A 20,715-nucleotide genomic window follows, 5' to 3' on the forward strand; every position below is an offset into this window, starting at 1 on the left:
ACTGTTATACATTATTAACATTTTTAATACTTTATTTCATATATTAACCATTGTTATACATGATTAACATTTTAATTCTTTATATTAACCATGTTGAAATGTTTTATAGATGTGAAGTAGGTAAAGTAGTTTTGAACTCAGTATAATTTGACCTTAAGGTGGGACACATTGTTTGGTCTAGAAGTTCCTTCTCTGTGCGAAAAGACATTTCTGTTCGTGAGAGAGAGCGCACACTCATATAACTATGTTACATTAGGAGCTGTTGAGTTCAACTTGTTTGTGAGATTTTGTTATGGGAGAAAGTACTGAGAAGTGCCTTGAAAGTATATTTTGACTAGAGACGAATACAGCTTTATCTGTGTGCTGAGAATTCTGTTTTTCAACCTGTATTTTGCCATTATATAACACATTTACTTATTCATGAGGGGCGGAGTTGGAGACACTGTTCTTGCAATTTGATTGTAATAAAGTGTGGGCTCTTCGAGAGAGGAGTGGCATTATTGATCTGAAACTGTTGGAGTTTTATTCAATGATGTAACTCCGGAATAAATCATCCTGCGCAGGAACTCTGTTCATTTCTTATCTAACAATTTGATTTATTGGACACGCAAAAGTATGGATTTTTAATATACCTTCTTCAATACTTGATACTCTGATACAAGATGCCATACATTCAAACTATTTTAACATATGCCTCCACTGTATGGGTAGGAAATATAAACAAAAAAACATTAGTCTCTTTTGAAGTCTTACATTTTTTGCTCCGCAATCTTTTTTTAATTTATTTTTAATTTTTATTACTTCGAAAGGGGTTCGTACCCATCTCCTCCGGTGCAGCAGCTCAACACTTGCCACTCAGCTAAAGTTCTGGCCCCACCGTCAGCCAGTGCGCAATCTGCCAGCCACAGTAAACGTTGCAGTGCAATCTGCATCCCATTTGCCGCACAACGAAAAACGGACAATTTTAAACCCGCCCGGACGCCTGGAAATAATGTAATAAAGTGAATATCTCCTTGTAAGACAGCCCAATTCCTCACAAAATCAAGCTAGCAATAGCAATGCCAAACACCATGCAAAGTGAAACAGCCAGTTAATCGAAGCACATCTACAAAGCCAATCTTTCCTTTTGCGCCATTCTTTGTGAAAAGTACGAAGAATTCTTTGTCCCTTACTTTGCTGAAGATCCGATAGCTAAGGCGTTGGTCTCTCATCCTTCAAAAGATGGCGTTTTCTATCAAAAGAAAGGCGTGAAAATACAAACCCAATTCCCCAAAAGTTGGGACACAATACAAATTGTGAATAAAAACTGAATGCAATTATGTGGAAGTACCAAATTTTAATATTTTATTCAGAATAGAACATAGAGAACAGGTCAATTCTACAGAGTGGCGTCATCGTGCACTAAGTGTGTTTTGAATTCACAAATGCGCTGTGCGAACGTACGTTCGCATAGGATTAATACAGCAAAGTAAAAAGGCTGCGTAGCGATTTTGCCTGCAGGCCAGATAAAGTAATCATTAGTAATCAGTAGTCATTTTTAATTGAGGTATGAAAATCACCAAATGTTGTCACTTTTAAACCTATAGGTAATGTAGGCTTTCTGAAATTAGAGAAATAATTAAAATAAATAGAAAAAGTCAAACGGTTTCAACTTTCATTTCGGCCTGGGGTAGGCAATGCCGACCTTGCCTATCCTGACCGCACGTCACTGGTGGGAAGTGCGTTGCGCAAGGACACAATGACACATGACTTGGGGAGAGCGGGTATTGAACAGCTGACCTTCTGGTTACTGAATGACTGTCTCTACACCCTGAGCCACGGCCACCACCCGACTAAAATAAAAGTTTCCCACTACTCACTTGTGAACGTTGTAACGTGAGGACAGGAATTCCAGGGATGTCAACTGTGTCAGCCTGGATCGATGTTTGACAATTGGTGGCTCCCATTACAATACGTCACTTGGCATCACTTTTTTAATCCACAAAAAGGCAGCAGCAGACGCAGCTTGCTACGTAAATATGACGTGGGCGGTCATTCTGCCAGCGGGCGAGCGTACGCTGGCTAACCCGGAAGTAGATTTGTGTGTCAAAGGACGCGCATTTCACTGCCCCCCACACCCCATCCCGATTGTCATTGGCTAGTTTTAGCTGTCAACCAAAGTCAAACTTGAAAGGCAGTATATGGTTGGTTGGCAAGCCATGCTTTACGTTAAGCAGAAGCAACGCAAGTTTACTGTCAGATAAGAATAAGTTACAGATTGGCGAGGCCTCTCAACACAGCTTCCAACTAGGGCTAAAACGAGTACTTGAGGTACTTGAATAAGTCAAGGCGAAGAAATCCTTGAGGCAAAATCTCTGCCTCAAGGCCTCGTTTGTTTTTTACTACATCGCTACACTGCCGTTTTGAACACGGTCACTTGGTGGTGTCATGTTTGACCCGGACTGAATTCATCACATACTTCCTGTTAGCTACAACTTGGGCACGGCATGTTTTCACTCTGACAATGGTTGAAGACGAAGACACTAGTGTTGTACGGAAAAGACAGAACAGTATGGGACCATTTTACGCAACGCAACATAGTCCAGTGTAAATTAAAGGAAAAAAGGAGTTAGCCTACCATAACACCACCTCCTCGATTCTGCAGCACCTGAAAAGAAAACATCCTCACGTGAATGTTACTTCTGTAAGCGGAGCTGGAGCCTCTACAAGGTAATGCAGTATTGCAGTTTATCTTGTATTATGTTGTTAATAGTGCATACGTAACTATAACTGTCACTCACAACGTTCCTCTTCACCCCTCCTGTGCTCCAACGATACAGAAAGGGACACAGATACACGTAGGCGCATGAGCACACGCATACACACGCACGCATGCACGCACACACGCACGCACGCACGCACGCACGCACGCACGCACACACACACACACACAAACACACACACACATAAGCACGTCAAAACATGCCCTCTAGCCCTTTCGACATGTACAATAAGTGCTAAATGTGTGCGCAAAGCTTCATTCATTTGGTAACATAGATTTATGAGAACTTAAATTCATTTCATTTATTTATTTGGGACATTTTTCATAATAAATTTGCACAGACCAGATTTAGCATGAAATTAATTTTCATGTGTAATCCTCTCTGGGCAGAGGCAGGGTGATAGTGGGTGACAACAATCAATGAGTTGATGACTTGTACGTAAAACATTTTTTTTTTTTTTAATAAAATCATTAATACAATTTTGTGGAATAACACAGTTGCTTGCTCATTATAAGAGGTCTTTCATATTTTGTAACACACTTGATATAGTTGTTTAAAAAATCAAAAGTGTCATTTATTCGAGAAGTCCCCCCAAAAATTTGACTCGATTACAAAAATATTTGATAGCTGCAGCCCCCTAATGCCCGCCCATGCCACCGGGTCCGCTTCTGGCACCCTTAGTGCTTCTGCATCTATGTACTTCTTCAGATAGTACAGTCTATGTGCTGGATCAGTGCAGTTTATTTAAAAAAATGCCTTGAAGCAGTTGCTCCAATGAGTGAACAGTAGGTTGCCCTTGAACACAAAGTGCTCTGGTGCTGGGAGTTTAGTTGTTGCCAGAGTTTTCTTTAATACTTGAGTCAGTGAGACCTCACATTTGTATTTGTTTCTAAACAATAAATTAAATTAATCATTTAATTAATATTAATTAATAATTAGCTAATCAATTAAACAAATTGCAGCACAAGGACAGACTGATGTATTTTGGGGAACTTGGATGCATGGAGTTCTGTCCGGTATTCCACGAAGCTTACTTGGAGGCTGAGCAGTTATTGCGCCATTATTCTCAATTTCAGCATTCCATTTGGATTCCTCTTCAGCATACACGTTGTATCATATATTGTATCACATATCTTCGTTGTCCCCCGCTTGGAATCAGGCGAGCTTTGGCCACGCCTACCCAAATCTGCCCGTTTTATGCTGGACTCATACTAAACCATCATGTGGAGCCTGTATTTCCACAATAAGGCGGAATGTCACTAAAAATTATTTTGATAGAATTATTAGGGCATTAAGAGGATGGTTGTTGTCGCTGCAAAACTTGCGTCAGGTCCAATTTAAGTATGCTTCAAGTTTTGTGTGTGATGTTAAAAATATGTTATTTTGAAATCTATGCTTTTAATTTGGAAGACCGCGCTAAACTTCTGTTTCCTGCTTCACGTTCTGTTTGTCATTCAGATCATGCATTTATTTTTAACTTGTGCAAAACGTTATCTTATTGATGACCATCCAAAACAATGTATTATTCTGAACATAAAAGTTATTCTAAACAGCCACTCACATCTCACGGGTAAACCAATATGACGTTGCCAAAAACGTGCAATCTTGATGGGACTTGGGAGTTTCTTCTCTAGACTCCCAGTGAGGTGGATTACAACATTTTGTTATAAATAGTGCCATCTACTGTGCAGGAGAGGCATAACAATTAGTAGGCGTCTGATTGGAAAAAATCCTGGGATGATAAATTGATAATATATATGATATATTGCCATGATATAGCAATGATTTGGCACCTGGGGGGTGTAGGGGATGTCGGGGGGGGGGACGGGTCCAATCTCATTTGAGGGGTTAGGAGTGGGGGTTGCAGTGCCACCCCGTTGATCCCCTCTGGCTGCGACAGTGCTCGCACTTCTATGCATGCGCAGTAGGGTTGGGTTTATGGTGAGGCTAAAGATACATACATAGAGGCAGCTATACCGTATGCTTATCTGACAAGGTATGTTAATCTGACAGAACACCATCCTTCATCATTTGCACGTGACATGATGCATTAACACTGTTAATGCTACATGAAAATCAACGTGCACATCTCTGCATATACCCACATCAACCTATGAAAATGTACAAATGATCGCACCAATAATTTGTATTTTATGGACATTGAATGAATGAATGAATGGATTAATGACATTGTATTCCTCTCCGCTCACTACAGCTTAATGGCACTTAATGAGGAAAACGCCTTGGTTCAAAAACTGTTTTGTGACAGTCTCTCTTTTGCACCTCCTCGGTCCAAGCTCGCTTTCTGATAATTTTATATTTCTGTGTTCTTGGCGCAAATCTATTGCCATGTGTGGTAAATCAGGTGCATTTCTTTCATCTATTTCGTTTCTAAAAACCCGAATAATCCTCTTGGGTTACCCCTTTCATAACCGGAATACTGGTTCTTATAAATGGAATCGGAATACCTTGAATCAACGGTGCATTGCTTTTCGTTGTGCGCATGCTCACAACCTCTTCTTCGTTTATTTGCACTCGCAAATAATCTTGGGCTTTGTAGTAACGACTTGCATGCGCGGCGCTGTCCTACACGGGCCTTGCTTAAATACATTGATTTCTCCGCGGGGTTTTCACCTTTTATTGTGTCTCTATGGCGAAAATGCCACAGTTTGTGACATTTGTAACTATTCATGTGAGACAGACGTGACATCACTCGTAATGTTTAAACAATGTTTATCTCCAGCTTGCCGTGTTCAACAATACACGTCTGTGTAGGAACATTAGATGACACAAACAGTTCCGCTTTATCCAAACGAATTAAGTCCATGCTTCTGGCTTGACAAGAACTTCTGGAGCAAGTAGGAAACCGACTACTTTATTTAGCGTGGTGAGTGACATGAATATAATGTATTATATTGACCGTTTAAAGTAACAAGTGGAAATGACATCTATTTCTGCTATGACGGTGTCCGTCTTTCACCCCCTTACATCGGGTTATTCCAAACGCCATGTATACGGGGGTAACTTGCGCATGCAAACATGTTATTCCGATTGTTCCAGAAACCCGAATTCTGACCATAACCCGAATATTGCCTACATGTAAACGTAGTCACTGTCCCAGCGTTTTTGGAACATGTTACAGACATCATATTCAAAATGAGAAAATATTTGCAAATAATTCAAACCAGAAAAACAATAATGTTCAGTCAGTCTTGTCTTTTTAATGAATCCGTATTCAACTGAATATAAGTTGAAAATTATTTACAAGTAATTGTGTTTTTTAAACATTTAAGCTACTAAATGTGACAAAATCTTGCTTTATTATCAGCCTGAGCCGCCTTACAAGCAGTACCTATAATCTAAACTTGACTTCCGTGCACACAACGTAGGTTCAGTTCCCACTGACACTGTAAATGTTGTCTGTCTCTGTATGTGACCTGTGTTTGACTAGCAACCAGTCAAAGGTGTAGTCCGGGATAGCTAGCATAGACTCCAGCTCCCTGCAACCCTGAATAGTATAAGGGTTCTCGAAAATAAATGGGAAGATGGCTAGAAGGATAGGAAGATTAATATAAAGCATACATATTAACACCGGGCAATGAGATTAAACAGAATGAGCAGCAGCAGTGAAGACAACCAGGAATATGAAGAAATGACCGACCAGCATGTAGTGTTAGATGTGGATAGAACACAAAGTACCCTGTTGTGTAATTTTAATCATGTCATCTAAGAGCAAGTCATTTTACACTGGATATAAAGTTATTAAAAGGTTAGTTTAGTCTTCAGCTACACTACTAAACACAGCATAAGCTGATTTTACACAGATACTTGTATTAGTTTTACATTCAGCAGTTTAAAGTATTAGTTTGCCATTTTTAGCCGTGGCAAGTCTCTAACCATTAGTACAGCTTCGTGTCCAGTGAGCCCGTCATCTTACCACAGATTTAGAGAATTAGAGGAAACGTCCAAAAGCTCCAATGAAGTGATGTTGGAAATATGAAGAGCAGTCATGCTCTGGTAACTGGTTGTGGTGTATGACTTATGGAGCAGCTGTTTGTCCAATGTGTTGAAAATTGGACATGAATAAATAAGTAAATTATTTTTTTAAATCTCATAAACTTTGAATTCAATGTATACTGTGTATATATATATACCTAAACCGACTAGCATTTTATAGCATTTACAGTATCTTAAAATATTGCTCAAAATAGGTGGTCATGTGGTTACCGTTACATGACAAGTCAACCTATCGCATAATACTTCAAGAAAGTTGGAAGATTTCAATATGTCTGACAAAAGTTCAGTTCAGACTTTTTATGTTGTTGTAGTTTTTATTTGGTTTGTTTTTAAATCTTTAAACGATAATAATATGTGAAATTAGGTAAAATTATATTGATGAAAATGTGCAATATGTGAGTGAAAAGTGAAGAATTTTTGGTATGTGGGAATGTTGAAAATGACTCCCAAGGTAAACTGAATGAGCTAAACATTTTGAATGTTGAATGGGAAAGAAGTGTTAAATGAAAATGAATGGAGAATGTATGGGCATTTCTTTTGGCCCCCAAACTGTCATTTTTGAATGTCTCATTTGAAATGAATGGGGATACAGTTAGGAATGAGAAAAATAATGGCCATGAATTTATGTTTATGTATTTTTTTAATTGTATTTTTGTTATTGTTGTTTTTTTTTGGGGGGGGGGGGGTAATTTTTTTTTGAAGGACAAAATATGGCGGAAAGATAATAATAATAATAATAATAATAATAAAGGTAGAATAACATATGTGTGAATGCCTTCACATAATATACCTTTACAGGCAGGTTGCACACATTTTCTTTCTCTTTGCACAAGTGTCTTCGCCCTACATAGCTATAAGATGCATCATGAAGACGATGATATTTGTTCATGTACAACATTGGAGCATATCGACAGTGTTTATTGCATAGCTATACCTAAGTTCAAGTGTATGTCATGTCAAATGTTATCACTAGAGGGGTTTAATCAACATGTAGGTAGGCAGCCAGCCAGCCAGCCACAGAGCTCGCATTTTTAGGCCATCCACCATGGCAACTGCCTTAATGATATGATCAAAGAATTCATGGATCCAGCAGTGCTTAAATGTTGGGAAAATTGTACAATAAGTTATCACATTAACTCTTTGACTGCCAGACGTTTTCAAAAACGGGTTGTCCCCAGTGCCAGCCGATTTAAGCATTTTGACTGATCTTTCAAGGTCCACAGAAAATGTTGTGTTTGGACTATGGAAACACACATACTACCAAATGAAAGATTGGACTCTCATCTTTCATCAGAAAAAAAAGTTTGTTTCTACCTTATTCCGTTCTTCAGCAATCAACAATAGAAAATAGGTTAGTTTCACCGAAATGCTCTGTTTTGAAACAAAAAGCGGAGAAAAAGAGCTTTTTGTGAAACGATGTTATTTCATGCACTCCAGTGAATTCTACACTTCTTTTTGTCCATAAATGATGCCACAAACACCTAAATAGTGCTTTACTTCTGTAATACACCACCACCAACAATGAAAAAGTGTTTTTAGTTTGCAAAGTAACCAGTTTATTTACAGAACAGCGTAACAGTTTATTTACAGAACAGCGTAACAATTTGACAAAGTATTTACAAAGGTGTGCATGTGTAACTATTTACAATTGTGTGGAGTTTGAACTACACAATTTTTCTTTTTGTGTGGTATACAGTGAAACACTCCCCTGGGTGCAAGGGGATACAGCAGGATTTGCACCACAGGTTTGTTTCACTGCGAATGCCCTTTCGTGTGCAGACCCTACACTTTCTTGCTGGCTTTTTTTTCCGGGGAGTAGCAGGAATGTGTTGCAGCGTGTGTTTGGCCATGTTGCCATCAAGTCGGCTTTCAGGATCATTATGTGGTGACCTGGTGTTTTGTCTGGCTTCATGTCCTTCCATCCCAACTTCCTCCTGGTCTTGTGGCAACAGCCACCCTCTCACCACCTGCTGGATGAATTCCAAAAAATGTTGACACTTCCCAGGATTTTTTGCTTTGTGCAATATGTATGCATTGAACATGCATATCTGGAACATATATGCAACAAACTTTTTGTGCCACTTCAAAGTTTTACGTGTGAATGGGTGGTATGAGATGTTTTGATCCATCTTGTCCACTCCATTCATCTTGGAATTGTAGTCCACAACACAAATGGGTTTTTGGAAAGGCACTTTTTTTTTTTGTGCCTTCCGCCACACCTCCACTGTCCGCATTTCATCTTCATGAAACGTTGTCACCATCCTCAACAAACGTTTGTCCTGCCATGCCACAATCAAAACATTTGTGTTGTGCCTTACCAGTTTCCCCCCCACCCCAAGGCCAGTGTTTGTTAGGCATGTGATTTCACTGGGTTCACCCCTGTTTTTCCTCAGCGTTCCACAAACATTGGTACGTGCTGCCGGGAGACGTTCACACAAAGCAATCGAATTATAAAAATTGTCCATAAATAGTGTGTACCCATTTCCTGGCAGACGATCCAGTAAGTTGAACACTGTGTCAGGGAGAGAACAACTAATACCAACATAGGGTTGCATATTAAAACAATAGCCGGTTTGGGAGTCACACAAAATGTATGATTTGATACCATATTTGACCGGCTTTTGGGGGTTGTACACCTTGAACGAAAGACGTCCCTGGAAACTCATCATTCCCTCATCAATGCAGATATTCCTGCCCGGTTGAAACAGTTCCTTGAATTTGCTTACAACGTGATTGAACACAGGACGAATTTTAAATAGTTTGTCGTCTGAACTGTGTGTCTCGTTGTCATTGAAATGCAGGAAACTCCAGATGAGCTGGAAGCGGTTTCGAGGCATCGCGCGACTGAAAAATGGTGTCGTCTCTATTTCATCCTGAGTCCAATACATTTCTATACTGGGCTTGTTTATATAACCAGTAAGAAATTGCAGTGCAAAAAAAGTTTTGAGTTCGGACACAGACACTGGCTTCCAAGCATGACTCCTGCAGTGTGGCAGACTTTCAGCCCGTTTTTGCATAGACTGGCGTGCATATAGGTTTGTCTGATCAGCAATGTGCTGCAGAAGCTCGTCCGTGATGAAGAGTTGCAGGAAGTCAACTGGCCGGGTCGAATTCAGCTCTGCTGCGGCACCTCTCGGTCCTGGCTCCGCAGTAAAGGTGAATGAGTTTGGCTGCCAGCCTGCTTCATGCCAGCCAGAATTTTTGGGATCTGCAAATATACATTTCAATATCATATAATATTCATTTTAGATCAGTGTGATGCTATATATGTGTTTACCTTTTTTCTGGGATCCACTGGTCCTTGGACCTTTATTTTGCTCACTCTGAGGAGTGTCACTCTGAGCTGCAGCTGAAAGAAATATATACAATTACAATAATATCGAAAGACCGTTTTCTTTTGTTGTTACGGTGTATTGAAAACACTTTTTTTTATACCTCTCTTTGTCGTCTTTGCAGAGGGACGTCGTTGTGAGCACGATCCGCGATCTATGAATGCACATTCACGTTACACGAGGCGCTAACAGCGTGCCGGAAAAGTATCTCATAGCAAGTTTGTGCTTACCTTCGCAGTCTTCTGCGGATAAAAGACTGTCCGTATCACTTTCTCCGTGGTCAGATTGTACCCACTCCTCCGAAGAATATCCATCGGACTCAGGATACTCTTCGTCGTCGTCCGAATCAACGTCCTCGTGCGGAGAAGTGCTCGGTCGTGCACCACGTTTTCCGGAGCTAGCACCGCTAGCCTCTGAGGCCTTAAAACGTGGTCGAAGCTGCCGCCGCGTGTACGCTGCAACTTCGGCATCAACCTCGTTGTCACCATCATCATCATCGTCGTCGTCCGATTTAACGTCCTCGCGTGCAGAAGTGCTCGGTCGTGCACGACGTTTTCCGGTGCTAGCACCGCTAGCCTCTGAGGCCTTAGGACGTGATCGAAGCTGCCGCCGCGTCAACGCTGCAGCTTCGGCGTCAACCTCGTTGTCACCATCATCATCCCCGTCGTCACAAACGTGCACTTTAGCACTGGTTGATGCTTCTCCTTTTTGAAAAAACCGATCAAGCGTGAGCTGCTTCTTACCATTGGTCGCCATTTTTTGTTTCTCCTCAATTCTCATCTCCTCCTCGACGCTCTCGCCCCGCCTTGCCTTTTATACTACTGACGCCCACCCGATCTTGTCAAAAGAGAGTCATCGCTGTCCTCTAGGGGCCAAAAATCGTCATTAGGCTCAAGAAACCTGCTTGAAACTTTCAGGAGAGCTCCGCAAGCCTTCACAGCACCCGTTTAAAAAAAAAAAAAAAAAAAAAATGGGAGGACGTTTTTTAACGTCTTTGGCGCTCCTCCGTAGGTTTTTGCAGAACGTCATTTAACGTCTTTGGCAGTAAAAGAGTTAATAAGCTTTACTATTTGCTGCAATGCTTTGCTCTGCTCCCACACTCACATTCACATAGCTAGATTAGGGCAGCCATATCTAACAGCTGATTAACAGGAGATGACTCATAATGACCACAAAAACATCTAACCCAATAGAATGGATTGAGCCAGTTCGCTATGACGCGCCTGTTGTCTGTTAAAAAATGATTGCAAATTTGACCACACATGTACTCAGCACTCACATGCACACACAAATAAATACACTGTGTTCCAACTATGCTTGTGCCCCCACCCCTGAGAGTTGGAACACCCATGTAACTAGGGGCGTGAAAAACTATAAAAACTATTAAAAAAAAGAGCGGATGAGGAGAGGCTCTTTAGAGAGTGCAGTGATGAATTCTATGAGGCAGTTCCTCTCCTCTCCCCAGGGGCTGAGTCGACGTCTAGGCAAAGCCCCTTTTCCCAACTTGGGAAAAACAAACAGCAACAAGGTACAAAGGATCCAAAACAAAAATGAACGTCTAAGGACTGGAAGTTTGTAGAAAGCCAATGTCCTTCTAAAATAAAAAATCTAAATAAAAATACGACTTTGCTGGCCAGCTCAACACACACAAAATAACCAACCTGCAGGACAAAATAAAAACTACACAAAAAAATGATCAAAAGAAAATGAACAAAGATTGTCATGAAGATGCTGAATTTTGGATGATAATGGTTTAAAGGAGAAATGACAGAAAAGTTAAAAGGGCATATATATTATTAGATACATAGATAACACAAATCTGGTTTGTTAAATACAAGTTTAGAGAAATCTGAAACTTTGCTTTGAGTAAGTAATGATGATTTTCGGCTATGACTATTGCACCATTGGGCAAATTGCCAAATAGGGAAGGGCTTGATAACACTCGAATGATAGAAGCTTCTATGTGGAATTGCAATGACTTCCTAACAGAAAAAAACGGTTACGTACTCGAAAATACTATGGACTATTTACTATTATTTTAACAGGTAGTGATTTAAACGCTTATGCTAAAAACTATTTATCAAGGCTGTCACTTTAACGTGTTAATCTAGATCAGAGGTGGGCATCGAGGGCCGGAGTCTTGCAGGTTTTGCCCTTCTCCAACACAGCTGATATATGATCAATAAAGGTCCACTACCCGTCCGCCTCAGAAAAAGAAGAGAGGGATTTTATTAGCTACTTTAAACAGCGAGTAATAATTATGATAGGCTCAAAATGACGGCTCTGGGAGATCTAGTTGTCTTAAAATAAAAAATAAAAAAGCAGCTAGCCTGACTTAACATTTTAAGACTCAATTCATTGGTCAAGGTGCGCCCCCTGGGTGGCCCAACATGTGTTTCAATTGTGAACGGCCTGGTCATTGGGCGCACGATTGCGGACAGCGACTTCAAGCGTCTGGGTGGAGAGGCAGATGCCAGCAAAACTGCACGTGGCTACAATCGAGGAGAGAAAAGCAACCGCAGCAGCAACAAGGATGTTCCCTGAATCCAAATGCTCAGTGACTGTTCACAGACTCTTTTGCATTATTTTGTGTTTTGCTTTTTGGCAGAGATCTCCTCTCATCAAATGCAGCCCTGATGGACTTATCCTGGAATTTCCGGATGATAACACCTACTGCTGCTCTGTCTCCAGTGCCACCTCCCAGTGCCCGCCTGTTGAACAATGCCCTGTGGCATGCGCCACTGCCAACATCTACTGGGAAAGAGTGGATATTGACTCCAGTGATTGGCTCGAATGTAAGCACTTCTGAGCTCTCTGGTCACCTTGGGTTCGTAACCTCAGATCTTATGATATGGTAACTGATTGTATGCATTGCACTCTGTACTATGACAGATCAGGGGATGAGATCTATAGCAAGGCATTTCAGGAAATTGAAAACAATATATGGGAATCTAAAATAGGATGATTGGCAAAATTTATTTCAATCTTAATTACTCTATTTCACGTCACTTGATGCTTATTGGATTCAGTCTAATACATTTTTTACCCACTTTCGTTTTGGAGCACCAGCTTCTGGATTGGCACCATGGAAGTGAAACAACCAACAGCGATTGTGCTGGTTACTTTTTGATTTTTCCCCACATCACTGTGGTCCATGGATCCCACTGATGTTGATCTCTGTAACGTTTCACCTATTGTGTTTCCCCAATACTTTGTAAAAGATGTGGGGATGATTAGCATTTCAGAAACGATTGATGGTTTGCTCAAAGCAGAAGTGTTGTGTGAAATTTTCGGCTCTGATTATAACACGCCTATTTTACCCGTTGAGTAGAAAAATATTTGAAAGTTTCGTGTGATAATTAATGCGGCCGTCTTGACTCCTACTTTTTCTGACCCAAAGTCCTCACTCTGCATTGTCTCAAGTTGCATCAGCTCTCACTCATTTCAATTGCATTGACCTGGCTAAGGCTCTCTTTTGCATCACAAACGCCTGCCTCAAAGGCTTTTCTCTTTAATGACTGTCTTCGCCAGTTGCTGGCTCCATTTGAACTGCCCCCTGCTGTTATTTCTGGTAAGTATGTGGATGACCTCTTGCTGACAGCTTATTGAGGACATCATTCAACAAAGATTAAGTCAGCTGCCCCCTTCTGAGGGCATCATTCCATAAAGATTGAGTCACATTTACGGACAGAATAATCCCGGTGACCAATCCTAGGACCTCGGGCAGTCGAACCTGGGGTCCTAAAAGAAGATGACACCGCCCTTTTTTCATTCAACAAAGAACATAATCTCGAGATGGCTTCAAAGTGGGAACTGAAGACATTTAACATTTTCAATTTATGTTTTTACTGTTTTTGAATTTACTTATAAGTATATAGATGCCATATAACTGTAGTTAAAGGAAGATCAACTGTGATAATGTTGTGAAATATATTGGAACTTTTTACTCCCTTCCAGTTCTCATGAAGATAAGAAAGTGTATGTAGATGGGAGTCAAGTTCTCATGGAGATAAAAATGTGTGTGTCTTAAACGGAGTCAAGTTCTCATGCCATTACTCATTATGTCGTAAAAACTGAAGGTCCAAGATCATTACCTGTCTACATCATATTTCCGGGCTGGTAGGAGAGCTGGAGTAAACATGTCGGTATATCACATGTCTGCTTATTATAATTACTAACCCTTTGTCCAGCCTGTGAGTGGGAGAGGAAGCTTCTTCATGTATAAAAAGAGTGGGTGTTTGCTATTCGATACACAATTGCTGGCTTGACATTACTTAACATGTAAGCTTCCACTTGTGTTTTAAGAGCTCTTAAATAAATCTTTGCAAAGAAAACTTCTTCATGAGATCTCAATGCAATTATTTTGAACACGCAAAGATTACACTTAATATAGTAATTAAATAATACATTCAGAACGCATCCATCTGCTGCTACATCACGACACTCTTTCTCATATTGATTTTTATGCCAATCTGGTATCTCTGGAAGCCCCTCAGTACAACCTTGAACATAACCACATTGCATTAAACATTGATTAAGTATTGATTCTCCTCAAACTCCCTGGCACCCCATTGAAGGGGGACATCTCTTAACTATCAACATGTGATACACATATGCTTATTCCACTGAAAAATATTTTAATGAATCAAATTGTTCTTTAATGCCACATAACTGCTAAACAACCTCCTCTCACTGCTAAAGGGATGGTTCATTGTTGCGTGCTTCTTATTCTAATGATAATGTCCAATCTTCCCACACAACCCTTGCTTAATGTTGCGCCAGCCGTCTGCGACGATGAAGATCCCGCTGGAATTTTTCTCTGAAATGTTTATCTGCTTGTGTCGGACTCTTTTGAGTCCGAATGAGGGACTGTTGACATTCTGCTGTTTTGATTTAGTTATAACTGTTTAGATTTAGTCATAACTGATTTAATTTCCTCAGTAGAGCTGGGTGAGAATTTAAATGATGTGAGGGTGAGCTTCCTCTATTCACACATTCCTGAACCATCTGTTCTGGGGGAGAAAATGTGTTAAAAAGGATTCCTGTGTAAAGCTGTGTTTGATCTGTCGGTGTGCCAGCTTATCTGACTTACTGTGTTTCAATTCAATTGGACATCTGTTCATGTGTATTGAGTATCTTGTCTGTATTGAGACTTAGAGGCGCCACTGGAGAGGGAGGGGGCTTAAGGGCAGCAAAGGAGGAAGAGCAAGGGGAGGGGCTTTTTGGGGGCTGGGATGCTGGAAGTATAATAGCGACTGCGGGTGGGAGGGACACACACACGAGGGAAACCACACTGATTGAGTGTGTCATCTTGTCTGTGTCTCAGAAATTTCTGAAAATAAATCCTTCGAAGGAATGAATAGCAGTACTATAATACTACAACCAAATTGTAAATTCTGGTTTAAATTTACACTGGTAGAAAAATATATACATATATGTGTGTATAAATATAATAAGTGTATATATATGTATTGAAAGAGGCTAATTATTTGTCCTCTTTTGCGTGTTCAAAAATTATTGAAGACAGATTTCCTGTGAGAAATTCCTTGCAAGGATGATTTATTAAAACAGAGATCTCCGGACATCGGGACAACCCTGAACATCACGTAGGAGGTGGAATTTTCAGAGTGCCCATTGTGCCCCCTCGCGGAAGAGGGCTTCTTATAGTATCGTTTCGAAAGCAAAACGCCCCTTCTCCTCCTACCAAGAATGAGCAGAACAGATTGGCTCTCACTCAACATGTCACACAATATTACCCTCGGACACAGACTGCACCTGTTTTTCATTTTTAGACAAAATATACTCTCTGGGTACTTTTTCTCAAAACAATATCTCACAAACAAGTTGAACTAGATTTAGAGTGGCCGTGAGCGATGGCGCAAACAGAGTGTGTGTGTGTGCTCTCTCAAAGCAGATTCTGTTCTCAAGAACAAAATATGTGTGCGCAACACTGAGAAGGAATTTTAGACCAAACAATTTACCAGCTTAGGTTAAGGTCAAATTATACTGAGTTCAACGTTATATCACCTACTCTACACATCTATAAAACATTTCAACATGGTTAATATATGAAATAAAGAATTAAAATGTTAATAATGTCTAACAGTCCCCCCTTTGGGCTCTTAATAGCCCAATAACTAGACATTTAAACATTTCTACACAAAGATTCCAGCGGGATCTTCATCATCGCAATGGCAGGTGCAACAGTAGAATAAGAGAAAAATAAAAACATTATTTTTTAGCAGGAGAGGAGGTCAGTCATATGTCAAAACAATGTGATTCATTAAAATATTTTTTTTTTTCCAGAAAAATAAGCATATCATATATGAAGACGATGTGTTGTGATTATGTTTAAAAATTGTGGTGGGTATCCCAGAAAATAGTAGATTGTTATGGCAGTCAGTATGAGAAAGAGTGTCATTATGTAACTGCAATTGGAGACGCGATTGAAGACTTGTTGTCGTTTTGGGCGATGGAAGTTTTTTGTTGAATGAGAAGGATGTTTGTCAGTTCCATTTTCGTTCTTGCGTTTGTTTGTTTTTTTGTTTTTTAAACAGAGTCCTTCAGCTCTGCGATTGGCTGGCAAACCGTTCAGGGTGTACCCCGCCTACTGCCCGAAGCCAGTTGGGATAGGCTCCAGTACCCTCACAATCCTTGTGAGGACAAGCGGTCAAGGAAATGGATGGATGGATGGGTCCTTCAGCTCTTTTAGAACCCACATCAACTGCCAGAGATGCAGGGATTGATCACCGGGGATTTGTTTTCCCAAGGTGTGACTCATTCTTTGTGGAACGCCCGGAAAAGGGACACGTTCCTCCTATCTCCATTGGGTAATCCTCAGCTCGTCTGGTGGAAACTGGAAGCAGTTGACTGGTTTCCAGTTGGCTCGTCAGGTGGCAACTGGAAGCAGGCCTCAGGTCGTTCCTGTTGGTGGGGGTTGAGTAGAAGGCAGGTCTGGTAGGCAAGATGTGGAACCAGGTGCCCCCCGTGGACTGGACCATATTGACCCTTCCATCACCTCATCTGGGTGCAGAACATTTTCATTTAGTCACTAATAAACATACATATTCACATCCCTTCTTTTTGAAAGAGCATCTGGTAGTTTTTATTAGTTTGGAGTTAGTAAATGTTAGTGAAGTTCTGTAGGCCCGTCCTGTGGAAAAATTCTGTTTGTTGTGACATTCAATTAGAATCCAGCCTTTGGCTGAATTTAATGACCTAAGCACATTCATTAATGCAACAATGAAAATCTTATAGCCAATTCAAATCTGACGAGGCCAATTTTGTTTACAAAATGTAATGATTATTGGAATGTTTTACCATAATATTTACTGTTATAGATATGGCATGAATGTGCTTCCAGCCATAAAATAAATGCAACTTTCGCCAACAAATAAATCAAAAAATAACATCTGGACCCAGGGCCCCAGGGAGAGATAGAAATGGAACATATTCACCTTATTTTCGCCGTCTCTGCCAAAACTTACTCTCCTCCATGGTCAAAAGTCCAATCACCAATTGTCCTCCTGTAAATGTCATTCATTCTCACAGACTATCTATAATTATCACATTGAGACTAACTTATAATTCTATTTTTATTTAATTCAACATGGACTGTTTGTGTCCTTCGCGACGATATACCCAGACCGACCAATAATTCCCCCATCTGAAAAAGCGCTTTAGAGAATTTTTCAAACTAATATATAAAAGTATTGCAGTAAATAAATTTTTCTTTTGAAATAATTTTTACATTTAACCAGTGAATTCGCCAATGCGCCCCAAGCAACTGTTCAAATTTCAAAAGAAAATTTGAAAAATATTGGAAGACTAAATTCAATAAGCGTAAAATATAATAACTAGAAAAATTCCCGCGGAAATTTTGAATGGGACTGCTGACTCTTGTAAATGAGCTGAACAGTTTAAAATTTAAACCACTGGAATCGCTCAAGAAATGTGGAAGTTAACCATAATCAACATCAACTAAAAATATCTCACTGTCCCTTTAAGAAAAATGCACTTTCACGCACACATATTTGACTTTGTAAATGAGCTGAACAGTTTAAAATTTAAACGACTGGAATCGCTCAAGAAATGTGGAAGTTAACCATAATCAACATCTACTAAAAGTATCTCACTGTCCCTGAAAATGTATTTAAAAAAATGTAAATGAGCTGAAGAGTTTAAAATTTAAACGACAAAAATCGGTCAAGAAATGTGGAAGTTAACCATAATCAACAGAAACTAAAAATATCTCACTGTCACTTTAAGAGCGCACACACATTTTTGACTTGGAGCCGTCACGTGCCCCACTTTCCATTGAGATTGTATGAGAGACGCACCCCTTGAACAAAAGCCTCTCACGACTTAACGGTTCGAGATACAGATTCAAGAAATGGCTCGTTAGAACGGCAAGGGTTTGGGGAACACGAGTATGTTCTCATTTTTTAATCGGATGAAAAATGACCAAATGAGAGCAGGTTGAAAACTTATGATTTATCAGAAATGCAGGGGTAAAGGCGCCTGAATTTAACATGGAAGAGATATGCGAGTTGGTCCGACTTGTCTGAGCTTAAAGTGAAAATAAAGGTACTAAATGACACCTTAGTCAAATAAAAGTTAGTTTGTCTGAAAGAAGACACTCGTGACTACAAAATGTGAGAATTTGACGTCTAGTGAGAAAAGATTGTGGCCATGGTGACGAGTTGAAGTGAAATTTTTGGAAGTACATTTATTTTGTTCCCGCCACTCTAAAGTTAATTGCTCCACTCTGGCACTTGCAATACACAACAATGGGAGAAGGCTATTTGTCTGCTGTTTGCTCACTGTCTTTGAACCCGCACAGGGGGGAGAGCTTTCATTCCTTAAAAAAGATTTCGACACTGAGCTAAAGATGGGAAAAATTCCTACAAAATGAGCTAAAATTCGTATCGGTCAGAAAACGTATGCGCGCGCAGCGTGTCTTGGAAAAAGGTGCTTGATGTGTGATTTTTTTCTTCCCTTTTCCCATTCATTCCCAATGGGGAGTTAATTTGGGAGTTTTTTGGGAATAGCGTCGCCATGGTAACTGGGAATTCTTAGAAAAATAGTAGCGCAGCGAGTCCGATTGAGCCGCATCGTTTGATACCTCATTTGTGCCGGTGCGATCTACGGTACGGGCCGCATTTTTGCGGAAAAATCGCTGGAATAATAAAAAATAACTAGAAAAATTCCCGCGGAAATTTTGAATGGGACTGCTGACTCTTTGGTAATGAGCTGAACAGTTTAAAATTTAAACCACTGGAATCGCTCAAGAAATGTGGAAGTTAACCATAATCAACATCAACTAAAAGTATCTTACTGTCCATAAAAAAATGTAAATGAGCTGAACAGTTTAAAATTTAAACCACTGGAATCGCTCAAGAAATGTGGAAGTTAACTATAATCAACATCAACTAAAAGTATCTTACTGTCTCTTTAAGAAACATGCACATTCACGCATGCACATTTGACTTGGAGCCGTCACGCGCCCCACATTCCATTGAGATCGCATGAGAGAAGCACCCCTTCAACAAAAGCCTCTCACGACTTAACGGTTGAAGATACAGATTCAAGAAATGGCTCGTTAGAACGGCAAGGGTTTGGGGAACACGAGCATGTTCTCATTTTCTTAATCGGATAAAAAATGACCAAATGAGAGCAGGTTGAAAACTTATGATTTATCAGAAATGGAGAGAGGAAGGCGCCTGAAATTAACATGTACAAGACAGGCGAATTAGTCCGACTTCTCTTGCTTAAGGTGAAAATAAAGGTACTAAATGACACCTTAGCCAAATAAAAGTTAGTTTGTCTGAAAGAAGACACTCGTGACTACAAAATGTGAGAATTTGACGTCTAGTGACAAAAGATTGTTGCCATGGTGACGAGTTGAAGTGACGTCACGCACCCACATTGCATTGAGATTGAATGAGAGACGCACACCTCAAAGAAGAGCCTCTCACGACTTAACGGTTGAAGATACAGATTCAAGAAATGGCTCGTTAGAACGGCAAGGGTTTGGGGAACACGAGCATGTTCTCATTTTTTTAATCGGATGAAAAATGACCAAATGAGAGCAGGTTGAAAACTTATGATTTATCAGAAATGAAGAGCGAAAGGCGCCTGAATTTAACATGGAAGAGATAGGCGAGTTCATCCGACTTGTCCTCGCATAAAGTGAAAATAAAGGTACTAAATGACACCTTAGCCAAATAAAAGTTAGTTTGTCTGAAAGAAGACACTCGTGACTACAAAATGTGAGAATTTGATGTCTAGTGAGCAAAGATTGTGGCCATGGTGATGAGTTGAAGTGAAACTTTTGGAAGTACATTTATTTGTTCCCGCCACTCTAAAGTTAATTGCTCCACTCTGGCACTTGCAATACACAACAATGGGAGAAGGCTATTTGTCTGCTGTTTGCTCACTGTCTTTGAACCCGCACAGAGGGGAGAGCTTACATTCCTTAAAAAAGATTTTGACACTGAGCTAAAGATGGGAAAAATTCCTACAAAATGAGCTAAAATTCGTATCGGTCGGATAACGTATGCGTGCGCAGCGTGTCTTGGAAAAAGGTGCTTGATGTGTGTTTT

The 20,715-nt window shown here is 40.2% G+C and overlaps 3 protein-coding genes across 18 annotated transcripts in view; 1 reads left to right on the plus strand and 2 right to left on the minus strand.

Moving 5' to 3' along the window:
• The window catches only part of gabrr2a (gamma-aminobutyric acid type A receptor subunit rho2a), a 99,505-nt gene extending 96,632 nt beyond the window's left edge, over positions 1 to 2,873 (minus strand). For 3 of the 8 annotated variants that reach the window (XM_077549995.1, XM_077555285.1, XM_077554942.1), the window contains exons 1-2: positions 2,781 to 2,873; positions 2,618 to 2,647 (exon numbers count right to left, since the gene is read on the minus strand). In XM_077549995.1, coding sequence (XP_077406121.1) covers positions 2,618 to 2,647; positions 2,781 to 2,873 — 123 coding nt within the window. Of the gene's footprint in view, positions 1 to 1,172; positions 1,232 to 1,859; positions 2,009 to 2,617; positions 2,683 to 2,764 lie in introns of those variants that run through there. The other 5 variants (XM_077550849.1, XM_077551664.1, XM_077552482.1 and 2 more) reach the window with 5 other exon arrangements.
• A 5,444-nt stretch (positions 2,874 to 8,317) lies between these two features.
• Positions 8,318 to 19,507, minus strand: LOC144041331 (uncharacterized). Of its 2 annotated transcripts, XR_013290280.1 has the most exons (5): positions 17,569 to 19,507; positions 10,342 to 17,134; positions 10,215 to 10,265; positions 10,057 to 10,128; positions 8,318 to 9,987 (listed from the first exon to the last, which is right to left on the minus strand). XR_013290280.1 is itself a non-coding variant. In XM_077555330.1 (4 exons), the coding sequence occupies exons 1-4, from the start codon at positions 10,606 to 10,608 to the stop codon at positions 9,892 to 9,894; spliced, it is 486 nt and encodes a 161-aa protein (XP_077411456.1). In that variant the 5' UTR covers positions 10,609 to 12,724; the 3' UTR covers positions 8,318 to 9,891. The 2 variants fall into 2 exon arrangements, 1 of the variants encoding a protein (XP_077411456.1); XM_077555330.1 differs by lacking the exon at positions 17,569 to 19,507 and having other exon boundaries at positions 10,342 to 12,724.
• ankrd6a (ankyrin repeat domain 6a) overlaps positions 12,748 to 20,715 on the plus strand; it is a 77,299-nt gene continuing 69,331 nt past the window's right edge. For 7 of the 8 annotated variants that reach the window (XM_077581631.1, XM_077584133.1, XM_077582466.1 and 4 more), the window contains exon 1: positions 12,748 to 12,906. In XM_077581631.1, the coding sequence (XP_077437757.1) occupies positions 12,748 to 12,906 (159 nt within the window). The remainder of the gene's footprint in view (positions 12,907 to 20,715) is intronic. The other variant, XM_077545504.1, reaches the window with a different exon arrangement.

The sequence above is a fragment of the Vanacampus margaritifer genome, chromosome 1 (assembly GCF_051991255.1).
Source record: "Vanacampus margaritifer isolate UIUO_Vmar chromosome 1, RoL_Vmar_1.0, whole genome shotgun sequence".
NCBI lineage: Eukaryota > Metazoa > Chordata > Actinopteri > Syngnathiformes > Syngnathidae > Vanacampus > Vanacampus margaritifer.